The sequence below is a fragment of the Filicampus tigris genome, chromosome 13 (assembly GCF_054856515.1).
Source record: "Filicampus tigris isolate MCC_2025a chromosome 13, RoL_Ftig_1.0, whole genome shotgun sequence".
Classification (NCBI taxonomy): domain Eukaryota; kingdom Metazoa; phylum Chordata; class Actinopteri; order Syngnathiformes; family Syngnathidae; genus Filicampus; species Filicampus tigris.
The window spans coordinates 16,864,950-16,880,664 of NC_141229.1; the positions used below are offsets into that span (position 1 = coordinate 16,864,950).

The 15,715-nt window shown below is 41.0% G+C and overlaps 1 protein-coding gene across 3 annotated transcripts in view; it reads right to left on the reverse strand.

The window, feature by feature from the left end:
- The window catches only part of rab3gap2 (RAB3 GTPase activating protein subunit 2 (non-catalytic)), a 30,573-nt gene that overhangs the window by 1,250 nt on the left and 13,608 nt on the right, over positions 1–15,715 (reverse strand). For 2 of the 3 annotated variants that reach the window (XM_086048933.1, XM_086048932.1), the window contains 19 exons: positions 14,093–14,175; positions 13,762–13,826; positions 11,629–11,719; positions 11,396–11,538; positions 11,084–11,297; positions 10,862–10,959; positions 10,664–10,772; positions 10,442–10,602; positions 9,564–9,738; positions 9,311–9,484; positions 9,119–9,225; positions 8,960–9,026; positions 8,426–8,496; positions 8,320–8,355; positions 8,166–8,240; positions 6,216–6,431; positions 6,053–6,142; positions 1,914–2,138; positions 1,672–1,836 (listed from right to left, as the gene is read on the reverse strand). In XM_086048933.1, coding sequence (XP_085905059.1) covers positions 1,672–1,836; positions 1,914–2,138; positions 6,053–6,142; positions 6,216–6,431; positions 8,166–8,240; positions 8,320–8,355; positions 8,426–8,496; positions 8,960–9,026; positions 9,119–9,225; positions 9,311–9,484; positions 9,564–9,738; positions 10,442–10,602; positions 10,664–10,772; positions 10,862–10,959; positions 11,084–11,297; positions 11,396–11,538; positions 11,629–11,719; positions 13,762–13,826; positions 14,093–14,175 — 2,365 coding nt within the window. The remainder of the gene's footprint in view (positions 1–1,671; positions 1,837–1,913; positions 2,139–6,052; positions 6,143–6,215; positions 6,432–8,165; positions 8,241–8,319; positions 8,356–8,425; positions 8,497–8,959; positions 9,027–9,118; positions 9,226–9,310; positions 9,485–9,563; positions 9,739–10,441; positions 10,603–10,663; positions 10,773–10,861; positions 10,960–11,083; positions 11,298–11,395; positions 11,539–11,628; positions 11,720–13,761; positions 13,827–14,092; positions 14,176–15,715) is intronic. The other variant, XM_086048934.1, reaches the window with a different exon arrangement.

The window sequence follows — 15,715 nt, forward strand, 5'->3', positions numbered from 1 at the left end:
AAGGACAATTCCATTCTAACCTTTTTAAGAGCAAATAATGTCCAAGAAAATTGAATGTTTGCATTGAAATGTAGAACAACAAGTAAAATACATAAATATAAATAACAGACCTAGGCTCTGTTCACAAACATTTGGCGCAGATGTAGAGAATGAATGACTAATTCCTTAACAGGCAATATACTGCCAATCAAGTTTACAATTGGTCAAGAATACTATTAAGTGCCATGTAACAACATATACGCCGCTAATGTATCTAGTATTCTTTAGCTCTGATCAACACGAAGAGAGAAAAAATATACAAAGATATGCGGTGGTGTGTTCAGAACGTAAAATTACTGTAAAAATGACCATTTATGTGGGGAAAATACTGATGCTGTTGATAGTAGCTATACACCACTATGTTTTTTTTCAGGACCAATACTTATTATTAGAAGTGAAGGGGGCTGATAACCAAAATTTAGAACTGGTATTCGTTTGTAGTAGAAAGGAAAAATAATTATGTCACAATTTTGAATACAAACTGCAACACTTTGTTTAAATGCCTTCAAGCATGTTTATTAAACAGCTTTTTTTTAAGTGCGCAACATGTTCAAGGTTTTTTTCTTTTGATCTTAGACCATGGGTGTCTGACTCCGGTCCTTGAGGGCACCTATCCAGCATGCTTTAGATGTTTCCCTGCTGCAACACACCTGATTCAAATGATCAGCAAGTTCGGATCGTGATAACGATCCTGGAAAACAGGCAGGACAGCAGCCCTTGAGGACTGGAGCTGGGCATGCCTGATCTATACAGTGATGATTAATTTGATGCCTACATCGTTTTAAATCGCTTTTATAATCTACTAGTACACCCCCGACATCGAGTTAACTTGATATATGCATTTTTTGTGTGCATTTGATGCCCAAGCTCTGACGCAATTAATCACAAAGTTTCGGGCTTGGGAAGCGTTGTAATGACGTGCAATCGCCAGCAGATGTCACCGGTGTCGTTTATCAGAACCATTGCCAATATGTAGCACAATCTTCATACGTTTTTTTTGGCATCAAAGTTGCTTTTTTAGAATTGTTTTGGGGTCTTAAATAAGAAAATTACTGTTTATATATCTGAGGTGTCATAAAAGCAAAACTATTGGGGTCACAGTTGAAATGTATAAGTTTATAGTTGACATATAAGTCTTTTCACAAAACCCTTGATTTCTCTTTTTTTTTCTAGAAAAAGGATTTTCAGTCAAACTTGCCTATGTTGTACTGCAAATTACTCAAGAATGACAAATGCTAGAAATAAACTTTTTTTTTCTTATGAAAGAAGAGAGTCAAATCTTTCCTTTCGTGGGTTCTATGTGTATATAATCATAAAACACAATACAGTATTCTGTGGGATTTCAAAGATGTGTCAAAATATACGAAAATGGCTGGTACTGAGGAGCTTATCTGCAATGCGAATGGCTGGCATTGAATGAGTTAAAGTAATATTGCTTTTTTTTTTTTTTTTTTAATTATCCTTAAAAATAAATGTCAGACTGAAAAATGCAACTTAAGTGCGAGGACACTGGTGCATGCCCCAGGCAATTTCAAGAGGGCTTTTGCACCACATGTTAGGGGCCCTAACTTCCCAAAGACCAGCAAAAAAAAAACAAAAAAAAAACTCAAAATAAAGTGGCGGTGTTCTCACCATAGCCTTGAGCCATGTGCACAGGGTGGGGGGCAGGCGCGCCAGCATCTCCATAGCAGGCTGTGTCTGGTTCTGACTGCGCAGCAGTGAGTAGCTCAGCCTCTGTCCTGTGATCATCAGCAGCTGAGAGCCCAGCACGTCCTTGTCTTCCACCTCTAACGTCACCTAAGAGGACACAACCATGCGTCAAGTCCAAATGAGGCGTTACCTGCTCATCGATAAAGGTCGTCACGTCAGCTGACCTCCTCTGCGTGCGGGTCCAGGCCCTGGTTGTAGAGTTGGCACACCAGGTGTCGCCGCAGGATGTCGGGGGTGACCTGCAGCAGGCCGCCCAGCTCCAGACACAGCGAGGGCCACCAGTCAGCCCGGGGCCCGCTCGAGGGTGGCGTCAGGGGGCCGGCGCTCGAGGCAGACGCGGACGGATCGTCCATACACTGCACCCAAGCGGTGAGCAGCCGGAGAAGAAACTGAGGCAGACAGGAGGGAGGATGGAAGATAGGACCACCGTTAGGGACATTTACGACAAAGAGAATTGAGATAATCATTTTGTAGCAAGGGTTATAAAAGTTTGGGATTTTTCATTAGTTCTTATTTCATTTTTTAAAAACTCAGTTAGTCTTAATTCATTTTTAGAGCAGGTTTGTTTGTTTTTAATTTTTTTTTTTCAAAAATGTGTTTTTTAGTTTAGTTTTATTATGGGTGCAAGATACAAAAAAAATAAAAAATAAAAAAGGTCAAAATAAGTAATATGTCAAAAGGCACACTCCCAAAAGACTATTGGACCTTGCTTTTTCTGTATGGCTGAAGAATACTGAAATGAAATACATTTAAATACATCTTGAAAAGCTCATGTATGAAATAGATTGAGATTTTAAGTGAAGTTAGTTTTAGTTACTTTTAACAAATTGTTTTTTTTCTATTTGCATTTTTGGTTATTTTTGTTAGTTCGTTAACTACAATCTTGATGAGCAGTCTCCGAACGGGAAAAGATGTATTAAGTATCCATTGAAAAATGAACACGAGCAGTTTAGTGCGTACCTTATGTGGCAACAATAAGGCTCGTGTTGTTTGATCATATTGTTTTTGATATTAAGATACAAACTCCCAAGAAGGTATCTGTGGGCTTTGTTGTCCTTGTAATTATTAAGTGTGATTATGGCCTTAAGTTTGGAAAATCGAATTTCGAGAGAAGGGAAAAGTACTGACATTCTGTACTTGAGTAAAAGTACAATTATTTGTATAAAAAATGACTTTGGTAAAAGCACTCATTCAAATACTCAAGTTAAAAAAAAAAAAAAAAAAAAAGTACAGGCTCTGAAATGTACTTCGTGAGTAAAAGTAAAAAGTATTTTTTACCTGATTTCCTCCTCATGTCATAATTTGAAAGCTATTAAATTTGAAAGGTCGCCACTTAACACAGCATGCAGGTAGACCCACCTCTTGAAATCACGTTTTTATTAATGAGCTGCTTTTTCATTCAAACAGTATAAAACTAACGTCATTAATCAGGGCCAAGCTAACGAAAGGGTAATCATTTAGCTTTACCGCGACATGTTTTCTCAGATAAGGCCATGGCCGGGCGGCAGCCAGCTGTTGACTCGCTGGCGCTGGCTCGTTCTGACTCGAGCCCACATTGTTGACAGTTTCAACGTCGACACGCTCCACGGCGTCGATCATTTTACCTCACCTTCCAATTACATTATCTTCTGTAGCGGGTAGCATCGGGTGATGTCATAACTTTAGATAGAGCTAGGAGCTGGGACGTCCGGGTGTAACCCTTCGTATGATTGGCAGAGCCACGAGCACCGGTCTAATTTATTTTTTCATTGTCACGCATCATGTAAAACAAAAGTAACGACCCTGTTTTGAAAATGTATCAAGGTAAAAGAAGAGATACTGGTGATAAAATGTAACGGATAAAAGTAAAAAGTATTTCAAAAGAAATACTCTGAATTACAAAGTAGTGGAAAAACGGCTCAAGTACAGTAACAAAGTAGTAAGTACTTCCCATCTCTGCTAATTTCAGACTTTTTAACAATGCTAAAAACCTTGATACACACAACCTCCTGCCTCTGATTTGCAGATAATTGTGATATGAATGTTAGTTTTCCCAACCAGTTGTATCGTCGCAGGCTGAGATGCTGCTATCCCAGTGGACCACATCTCAAAAGATTGATGCTATCACAGGGTTGTATAAAGTCGTTAATATACCTTTCACGTGGAGCTGGCAGCCGTGCTGGTTTGGAGCAAGAAAATGCCCAAATTAGCATTGGAACTATTACTGCAAAATCCCCCACTTAAGGCTGGCTAAACCGGACGTAGACAAGCAAGCACCAACTATTTTCTAGAAAGGTCCCATTACATAAGTGGCTGGGGGGTGGAGACCACAGGACCCCGGCGTCAACATTCAACAGTCATCGTACGGCCACAAAGCAGTGAACTCAAGTCATGCGCTGCTTTGAACGTTATTGTTGCTGCAGTGACGTAAATCTTGGTTGACGCTCTGCCAGTGCAAAGCCACGAGTTGAACCTACGTAGAATTAACACCAGAACAACAACCCGGAATAGTACTGGCTCAGTGTGATTGAGTCCCCACATTCCAAACAGGGTTGTTCAATTGAAATCATCCAATCATCAAATCCCGATTCAAATCAAGCACAACAAAAATTATTTAATCTTCATCTTATTTTAGTACCTGTTTTCAGATAAAAGGAATTACATGATGATCATACTATTATCAAACACAACCAGAACAGTCCAGTTGCAATTGAATCAATGCCCTGAGAATGAAATAACTTGGCTGAATCACAATATTCAAAGGCATCTTATCATACTAGCGCAGATGGGACCAAGGCCAGGCAGTCCATAATCATGTTTCAAGTTAGAATAAAAGAGAATAACCAACCTTCTGACTGTGAAATTATTGTACTAGCGGGTATTCTGGGATGCTGGTTGAGTCATGTGAATATGAGTCATATTCTTATTGATGATACTTGTAATACTCGCTGCATCGCATTCTTCCTTTGTATTTTGGCGGTAATGTGCCCAGTCTTTTAACCTCTGTTGCTAACACCGTTTTGCAATGATACCAACTTATAGCAGTAGCTATTAGTAGTTTACGTCCCAGATGACCTGGATTACCACTACTGCGCATGTGCGTGACAGTGGGTCAAAGACAGGCAGGAAGAGAGGGCAGCAGCCGGTGGAAGACGAGGCAGTTTGAATGGAAAAACAAAATGTCAAAAAATAAACAACATTGTTTCACTGATTAATTGTTGACAATTTTGATCATCGATGGAAATATGCCGCATCTTGGCAGAAACTGATTTGAACACAAACGGTAAAGCAACACATGTAGAGAGACAATACCACAATACTCACAGGCATATATCCTCCGCTGAAAAAAAAAATGATACGAATTCAGCTTACTGAGTCACTATGAGTAGTGGTGACTCTTTTTCGTTTGTATGACTATATTATACTGACTCCCCAGTGGCCAAGGCGGGCCCACCAGAAGGCGAAACACAATTACAGTATTTTCCGGAATATAAGCCGCTACTTTTTTCTTAGGTTTTGAACCATGCGGCTTATATAAAGCTGTGGCTATTCTGTGGATTTTTATTCCACTTTCTCTTCTCTTTTCTAGGGGCGCTCTAACCGGAATTAGATTCAAAACTAAGAAAAAAATCATTGCAAAGAATATGCCACTTTTTCTTCAGCAGAACATGGATGACAAATTACTGTTAATTATTTTCAAATCCTCCCCGCCTCATCATGGAACCCACACGGAGAAGGCACTGTTAGGAAAAAATCTGTTCAGGTACATACATGTACATTTACAGTTCAAAATCATTCTAAATATCAAAATCTTCAACACTGATAGGTGTTGCGGCTTATATATAATTTCTTATTTTATTATTTTTTTTAAAACAGTGGATGCAGCTTATATAAAGGTGCGGCTTACAGTCCAGAAAATACAGTAATTGATTTGAAGCATTTAATCATGAGGCACAGATGTTTTTTTTCTGGAGAAGCAGGAACAGATTCATGATATTTCCATTCATTTCAATGGGGAAAAGATGATTTCTGGTGCAAGTGTTTTGAGATAAGCGCATGATCACGGAACAAATTAAACTCATGTTTCAAGACACCGCAGTATATGAACAAGCAAATAAGTAAATTTTATGTTTTCCATGAAAATTAAATTGATTAAGTAAGACTATTCAGTTAAATAAATAAAGCACATTTGAATACAAAAGTGTGACATTTATTTTATTCAAATTCAGATTTTTATCCACTCTGCCTACAAAAGACCCCAATGATTGGGAGTTAGAATTTTCTCTGAACTTTTTATTATGGAGACAGAAAAGAGAAGTCTCACCTCCTGTCGTAATAAAACCAGCCCTGGGTCCATGTCTCCACTTGGCATTAGCTGAATGGTGGTCAGGTCTCGAAAGAAAGCATTCTTACCCTGGATGAACAATCACAATTATTTATCACATGAATAACACATAGCACCCATTTTATAACTCTTGTCTCTTCACCTTGCTGTCAAACAGGCTGAGAGGTTTGACCTTCAAGCTAAAGGTCAAGGCTGCGTGTAGCAGGGAGGCTAGCAGACAGTGATGCTGCACCAGGGGATAGTGAACACCTTTCTGCTCCAGGGCAAGTTCAGCGATGGAGGCCGGGCCCTCGGCCCCACACCACACCTCCTCCACCGACAACTCGGGGGAAGGAACCTCAGCTACCGCTGAGTCCGCCTGGAGAGAAGCAAGAGATGCAGAGAAAAATGAATGATCAAGGAAAACTTACAAGAAACAATGATTTTGTAACTCGCAAGTGCAAACATGATAAACAACTGGTGTTGTTGTGAGCAAACACTTATTTAATGTGCTTTTCTACAGTGTGTCCAGAAAGTATTCAAAGCATTTGAAAAGCATTTTTTCCTCATTTTATGTTACAGCATCATCCCACAATGGAATAAATATTTTTTCCCCCTCGGCTGCCATAGTGCTACAGAGATGGTTGTAATCTGGAAGCTTCTCCTCTCTCCACAGAGGACACCTGGAGGTCTGACAGAGTGACCGTCGGGTTCTTGGTCACCTCCCTAACTAGGGCCCCTCTAGCCCAATTGCTCAGTTTATATATGCGGCAGGGAAGAGTCCTGGTGGTTCAGAAATTCTTCCAATTATGGACGATGGAGGCCACTGTGCTCATTGGAACCTTCAAAGTAGCAGAAGTTGTTTTGTACCCTTCCCCAGATTTGTCCCTACATATTGTGCAGAGGCCTCCGGTCACCCGGGCCTAAGGAGCCTCGACTCCGACGCTCCCCGTGGGAATTGCCCTCTTGTCCAACCTAGAGGTTTCATCTGATTGACTTCAGATTTGGGTCGTACCATTTTAAGACCTGGGACAACAACGGGGAAACAAATCTTAGGTTTTCAAAATATATGATGGAGGTGGGTCATCTAATTTGTTGTATCAAAAGTGTGTCTCAAACTTCACATTAATCAGTAGCCAAGAAGTAGCTCTCAGTTTCAAAAAGGTCAGTGACCCCTGCTCTAGGCCGAGTATTGTGACTTTTGGGCGAATTAAGGGCGCTAAGGAAAACAACTTGATTACGCTGACATTGTATTGTACGAGCCTGTTGCCAGTGTTTAGCACTAGCCGCACTAGTATTTAAAGTATTTATTTTTGTATTTATAGATAGTTTCATAGTATTAGTGCAGCTGCATAGCGTATAGTGGTAATTGCCATCCTCTATTCTGTTACAAAAAGGGGCAATATTGTCATTGTCTACAAACATACATCTTAACCATATGTCACGTTCGACTGGTTCTACTGGTTCAAAGTCCTCAAGCGTGTCGTCCATATCACTGCCGTTACTCTTTCCAGAGCTCCCGCGATCAACGGCGTCCGCCATTATGACTCGCAAGAATTCCGGAACATCCTCCGCGGGCTCATGTGTATATTTTGATGCATTTCATTGGTTAAGACCGAGAATTGGATATAGAAAAAAGAAAATTATGTATATGCTCTCCTGGCTTGAAGGGTGGAAAGACGCAACAGCGCTCCCGGCTGTAGTGGTAGAAACGTGGTTGTGCGCTCCCGGCCTTAATGGGTGAACCTAACATGCACATTTTTGGAATGTGGAAGTTAAGCTGGTGTACAGCAAGCACGGGAAGAACATGCAAGCTCTACACAGTAAGGCTTGAGCATAGACTGAAAACCTGAATCTCAGAACTGTGAGGCAGATGTGCTAAGCACTAGACTGTTGTCTGCCACTGCAGTCTTCTAAGTGCAAAAAAACAAAAACACTCAATGAAAACAAAAAGGGCACAAATGGAGCTGATAAGCTTCATTTCCGACTCATGCTTTTTGCAGACTGATGCGAGCCACTGGCCACTCTTCATGCCGTGTTGTGGACTCTCCTTACTTACAAAGCAGTTGAAAAAAGACAACGGGCACTGATTCTTAACCAAGAGTCCAGTCACCTCCATGAGGACCTGCAGCAGCTGGACACAGCATCCCAAAAATGAGGTCAAAGCTTTGTCTCCCATTCCTACATCCTTCAAACAAAACACAGAACAAAATCACAATCAGTCTTTTGAGAAAGTGACTGATTTAGAACCTTATATAGAAACTTACGCGTCGGCACAAGCGATCTTTGGGTGCTTTGCCCACCTGGCATAAACAAGATAAAACATTTAGGTGTGGAAAATATCTCGTTATTGTGAGGGAGGATACTGCTTACCTTCTCAATGAGGAAGGCTGTTGCAGAGAAGCGTTTGACAATAAACGTACTCCACATCATTGTGCAAATGCCTGTGAAAAAGATTCATCCAGAAAGGATCTGTTTGCACTCATGCCAATGGCTGATGCCCATAACTGCCGAGTCAATTTCATCTGAGCAGCTAGCCAAGTTAGCTAAAAAGTAAATTGTTTTCAGACGCTCCCCTCCCACCTGCCAATCATGTACATGTACACAAAATAAAAGTCCCCACATATTCCAGCTGTCAGGACAACTTTATTGTGATGAGGTGCGACAACAATAGCATAACTGCGTGCATTTGACATTTTCGACTTGACTGTCAAAGCGCGCACGCCTGTTTTTTTCTTCTTCTTAATTGCTCCAAATGACGGAATTCCATCGTGGCAACGTAATTCTTTAAACCCTCTACCTAGAGAGTTGAGTCGAGCTCCACCGCATCAGTCGTTGTGCGGCAGGCCTAAGGCTTTGCCCAGTCAATGTAGACACTGCATCATTGTGTATGTTTGAAAAGCCTACCTTGTTGGATATGAGGACTGGAAACTTGCTTCAGATGTTCCACGGCCCGGCACAAATGTGCACTCTCCTAGAAGAAAAACATGAAAGATGATGTCAGCAATGATGCACTTGAAAGGAAATTCATAATGTGTGAGTGTCTTGACTGCGAGTGAGTCTGACCTCTGGGTCTTTGTTCCACTGCACCACATACTCCCAGCAGCAATGAGCGAAGAGCAAGTTTGGGGAGAGGGAGTGTGGGAAGCGCTTGCACACAGTCACCAACAGCTCTGCATGAGCATGCATATAAGATTGTATTTACTGCATATGGTCGGTACAGCATGTCACAGCACCCTGATTTGATTTCCTCCTGACCTGCTGTTCCATCGGCGTACTCTTGACTTTCTACCACTTTTACATCTTCCCCTGTGCCCTCTTCCCTCTTTTTATCATCATCTTTATCTTCTCTCTCCTGAAGGATTTCTTTTAGTTGCTCAGGGGCCAGGTTGTGCCTGAACACCCACTTGGAGACATTGTCAGTGATGCCACCTTGAGAGACGACAATTGAGTTTCAGGCTTAAGAATTATGTAGAAAACAAAAGACATCATTCATTATTAGGACTTCAACCTGAGCCTCCCTCCAGCAGTGTTTTTATGCAACACATCACAGCAGGGCCTCCTGCTGATCCAACAATCGGAGGCACTAAGAGTAGCGTCTGCAGCACCAGCACATCCTCCAGCTGACGAACACACACCACCCAGTGCTCCAGCTCCAAAGACACTGCTTCCCACTCTGACTGTAACTGTCATATACCCACACAGAAAAAGAAACCCTTGTAATTTCACACGTGACAATAAACAGCTTTAGACCAAAAATGTTCTGACCACGTCATGAACATTTATTTTACTTGAAAGGAGACATATGTATTCTTTTGACTAATCTGTAGGCTAATGTTAGGCTGTGCTAACGGTGGCTACATTTGCATAGCCAACATTTCTTTAATCCAAAGTGTGATGCATGAACACGCAAGTCCTATTCGGATCAATATTTTTAGTGGTCATGAAAACAGTGCAGTCCGATCATAATTTTAATCCGAACTCTGATGGAATCAAAGAACTTTTGTCCATGTAAACATAGCCAGTGAAGCTCCACCTAGTACCTTGGCTTTGACATGACAGACAGAGCTGTCGACTCAGGCTTTCGCTTGGAAATGGTGGCGAAGTCATGGTGGAGAAACGCGGTGTGGACGCGGTTATTATGTAAGTTAGTGGCGGAAACTTAGAACAGCTCACTCACAGAGACAGTTTCAGAAAAAGACGGTAGGCAAATACTTAATCAAGTCAACTTTCCATAATATGTCCCCTTTAACAGTATTTTGGATTTTTGGATTGTCTCAAAAGGTACGGGGCTCAATGAGGAAAGAAATAATTTCTTCAGTTATACAAAATAGATCCCCCTAGTGGAAATTCCCACTTTTGCTAATTCCAAGTGTCTGTGCATCCTACCTTGCTGTCTGCCCTGCTGGTGATGCTAGCCTTAGCAGCGCGATGAGCAACAAAAGCAGCCAGCAGAGCCGCTGCAGAGTTGTGTGACTGCACCAAGATGTTGCGGCACTTCTGCCACCAAGGCGAGACGGACTGCGGGTCCCATGACTCTTCGATGGCACCTGATGAGAAGGGGCAAAATGCAAGATTGTGTTTGATTATTCCACAAATAATTATACATACCTTCCATGGTGCTGAGCAGAACCAGTAGTGCGTGAAGGTTTTTGAGGAATTCTGTCGGGGCCGGGAGCACCTCCTTTTCTCGTTGCAACCATACACTCAACAACAGAGACTTAAACGAGACAAAGGGACAAGATTATTAAAAATTGTTGCCGTTTTCAGCCACAGAGAACAAAATGATATTTTTATCCAACGTCTTACTAGTAGCTGCGGTGGACCAACGCCAGCCTGTTGCAACTTGTCACAGATTTTATGTGGTGGGCTTTTACCACACAGACAACCCCAGAAGATGAAGCTCCCTGCATAGAACAGACGTACTTTTAAGTCAACACTCTGTGTCTCCTTCAGTAATGTTGGAAACAGTATTGGGGTTATTGGCACATCTAAAAAGATAAAGCATAGAGAACTGATAACTGTGTGTACCTAACTGGTTCCATTCTGCTTCAGAATGACGGATAAGCTTTAACTGCCCCTCCTCTGTGCATTCAATCTGTGATAGGAAGGCTTGGACAGGCAGTGGTGCGTCTGGTGCGTCTTGAACAAAACAAACGCTGGGCCTCGAGTTGAGCTTGTTGTAGCGTTGCAAGGTGGGACTCACACGTGCCAAATCACCCTCCATGCCATCAAGGGAGTCCAGCTGTGTGTGAGGTTTGCAAAGAATAATTCCAATATTTAAAATCATTACCTTACTTCTTACATGACTCAAGGTAACTCCATTCAGTTCAAAACGCATACTCTGTTTTGGTGTACACCTACTGCTTCGTCGCGCTCCTCAGTGTCAGCAGAAGAGTTCATGTGGTGGATGTCAGCGTAAAGCTGAAGCAGTTTCAGCTGCGAGGAGCAGAGCTGCTTTAACACTGGATCCACCTGTTCAGCGTCTGGACAGACATTTTGTACACAGAGGAATCAAAATTAAGATAGGATTGATACTCGAGTAAAAATGCTCTCTTTCAAATATGCGGCTCCACCTTGCAGCTGCAGAGCGTTGAGTAAGGCGCATGTGATGTTTGTGAGACACAAGACAGGAATGTTCTTGTTGGACAGCAAAGACTCCAAAGCCTCCAAAGCAAGAGAAGAAGAAAAGACAAGCCATACTTAGAAATGTGCGTGCGTTTGACTGCAAACATGTGTTCTCATTTGTAAAGCTATGTTTACACGAGGGACGTGCGATCAGGGGAGGCAGACATATGAAGTACAAAAAAAATAAAATAACAATAATCAACATTAATGCTTCTCTGTGCTTTGTGTTGATTTTCATTTTGAATCTAATAATACCCACCGTATAATGTTCTCAGATACTCGTAATATCGTCAGCCTCTTAAAATAACGGCCAGTGTCATATTTCGTCATATTTGACAAATGTTTTTTTTTTGCCATAAACATCTCCTCAGGATGCTGGCCACCTCTGGTAAAATCGTCTGCATCCTTAGTTAAACAGGTCATTCAATTTTACGCCTGAAATGAAATTATCAATACATATAAGATCATCAGAATGTGGTTCAGTTTTATGTGTTTTCCGAAAAAATAGAAAAAAAAAAGCGATTCTTTTAAGAGGGTGACAAGAGTTATAATTTTCCGTAGTCGATACACATTTAATATTTGTGCGCTACATATTTGGTTTTGCTGATGATATGAAACCGCAGATTAAGTGTGAAGTGGGGCAGACAGCACTGTGGCTCTTTCAGTGTGGATGTGATGGTGAAATGCGCGCTACAGTTCGCTCAACCACAGATACTTTCCATCCCGACCCGGCACTCCTGATTGTTACGTTTTTCACGTTGTGATTAAGGTCTGACACATTTTCAGTGTTCTGTCAGGGACTTCTATGCGTCAAAACACGGATGCAGGGTAGAGCATAAGGCAGGGTACAAAAAGGAGGTGTGAACTCTATATCTATCATTTTATTCTGAAGTAACGTTTACAGTATGTTTAATTTCATTTCAGGCATAGAATTGAATGATATGTTGAACTAAGGATGCAGCCAATTTTAGCAGAGGTGGCCAGCATCCTAGGAGATGTTTCAGCCCAAAAAAGAAACTTTGTCAAAATGTGACAAACTATGACTTTGGCCATTATTTTAAGAGGATGACAATTTGTTGCCTGAGGTCGATATTGTATCAGCTATGATACAATATGGAGTGCATTGTTGATTTGGACATGTATTTTATTCATATCATATCTCCCGAACACAATGCAGTGACGTGACACTCCGTGCTACCTGCCGCTGCGAGAGTCAACCGTGACATTACATTAAAAAAAAAACGTTTAACTACACGAGGGCCCATGGGTTCACAAAACCCACCAACCCACTGCTGTTGCCTTTATTCACAGTGTTCCTGTGTTTCTGACTTGATAAGCAAATAAATCTCTGTCAGTAGACAGTATCACATTTCAAGTGCTAAAAATAAGAAATATGATACTGTCTAATTAGTGACCAGACTGTGTAACGTGAACTTTCCGGCAATAGAGTGATGCTTACTGATTCAGTATGGCTTACTGTAGTGTTGCACTCTAAAAACAGTTGGGTTAAAAATAACACCATTTTAGGGCAAAAATGGACCGATCCACTACCTGAGCCAATTTGACCCATCTTTCTAGGTTGTTTTTGCAAAAAACAACCCCAAAAAAGGTAGTGTTGTACAAAACAACCCCAAAAAATGGGCTGTTTTGTACCAAGAAACGCAAGAAGGTGGGTCAAATTGACCCAGTTAGTGGATGGTCCACTTTTGACCCAAAATGGTTATTTTTAACCCAACTGTTTTTAGGGTGTGTGACCTCTCACGCAATATTGCAATAAATATCATACTGTGACGTGAATACCGTGACAAAACCAAACCATGAGCTTTTGATATTGTTACAGCAGGCTTGTCTGATGAAAACAATAGGATTGTGGGGAAAAAAATCTGTTTTACATAAAGTGAGCAATACAGTGTGCGTGGAGGGCTCGTTTGAACGTGGTGATGGAACGGATTACAATCGACAATCAAGGTACCAAGTGTATGTGTATGCCGTGGCTCTTTGCGGTAACAGTCAAAATTGTGGCTCTTTGCCTTTAAGTGGTTGGCCACCCCACCCCAGGTATAAACAAAGCGTAATCATACCTGTTTTTGGATGGAGGAGTGTTTGATGTCCAACAGTACGCCTTTGGCTTCACTCTCCAAAATATCTAAAAAGAGGAGAAAAATAAACTGAATGTCAGTGATTTAGTAAAGTCTAACCAAACGCTAATGCTCACTTAACCTAAGTGGGGTAAATAATTTCGATGCTATGCTGATTTCTGTACTTAATGATGACACAAATTATCTCTATGGCAGGATTATTTTAAAAGGTAGATATAACAAAAATGTTATTGATTGTATTGATGCAATTAACCAGCAATACTTTCAAATTTGTATTATAAGCGGTAAATATAGGTCAAGAAAAATCTCTCACCAGGCTCCATATCTCTGCTCTTGAGGATTGTTGTCAGTTTCTTTAACAAATGCATATCTTTGGCTCCTTCACTCTTCTTGTCGCTGAAATGAATAGAATACAGTACATCAAAAACATCACAACTATCTTCTTTGAAAGTGCGGAACCTTTTAGCGCTCGACTTCATTACCCTCCAGTCTTTAGAAAGAATTTAAAAAGTGCTGAAAATTGTGCCAGAAGACGGCCACATATTAATGGGAGACAACAAATCTACTGATTCATTTAAGGTGGACTGGTACCTTTACTTTCGAGTTAAATTTGTCCCATGACCAAGCTCAATTTTCTCCTATTGCAAATCAGTTTTCCCCATTAAAATGTATTAAAATGCCATTAATCCATCCGAGCACCCAAAAACACACTTTCATTTTTTTTTCACGTGTACCGGTATTTAAAGAGGAAGTCAACCCAAACATATTTTTTCCAAAATATATTCTATGCTGGCCCACTGGTCTAAACAGTAACACGGCATTCTGATTAATATTGCGTAAAGACAAACAGCATTACATTGGATCAAACAAACAAAAGAGAAACAATGTAAACAAATAATTTGGTTTGAAGTTTGTTACTGCACATACTGTAGTATTCGTGGGTGAATTTATGCCTTTAACCCATTAAGGCCTAAAGCACCTGGCTCAAAAGCTCCCTAAAACCTGAGGTCGTCTTTGGAATTACCCTTGAGAACCTGAAGTTTTCCCAGAAATTCAACATCTACAAAATAATTACTATTCCAGCCCCTGTAGCAGACAGAAACATAATTCCACAAGAATTTGAGAGCTTAGACGTGTGGCTTTCACACAGGCCCTAGTTTATTAATCTTCACAGTTTCAATCAAAGACATAAAAATGTCAGAGAAGCACTACTTTTAATTTTTAAAAAATCAAGTGGCAATTGCCATCCTCTATTCTGTTACAAAAAGGGGCAATGTTGTCATTGTCTACAAACATATATCTTAACCATATATCACGTTCGACTGGTTCTACTGGTTCAAAGTCCTCAAGCGTGTCGTCTATATCACTGCCGTTCCTCTTTCCGATTTGAAATAGCGACTGAAAGGGCATCTGTGTCTGTGGCTCTACTTGCCTGCATGCGAGGACATTACAGTGCCTTAACTGCTCCCTTTCTTTTTTTAAACATCACTGAAGCGGTGATATGTTAAGCTTGCTCTTACCTCAAACGTTGGCTCGTAACAAGAGTAAAAAAATAAACTAAGCGAAGACTTGTAACTTAAAAACTTGACAGTAGGGGCACTCGTAAGATATGGTACTAGTGTGCGTGTGTGTGCATGTGTGTGTGACAGTATATTGTGATGTATACAAGTGTTAAAGTGGAAGTCAACTCAAACACATGTTCTATGCAAGCCCACTAGTTGAAACAGGGAATTCTGATAAATATTGCGTTTGTGGAATAAGTGTTAATCCACTCGTTTTTAGCCATCTCTGGGGGCGGCCATTTTGTCTTCTGTCGACTGCCAATGATATCACAACTGCTCACAACGACCAATCACGGCTCAGATTCAGAGAACAGATCAGCCGTGATTGGTCGTTGTGAGCACTTGTGATGTCATTTTCAGTCGACAGAAGACAA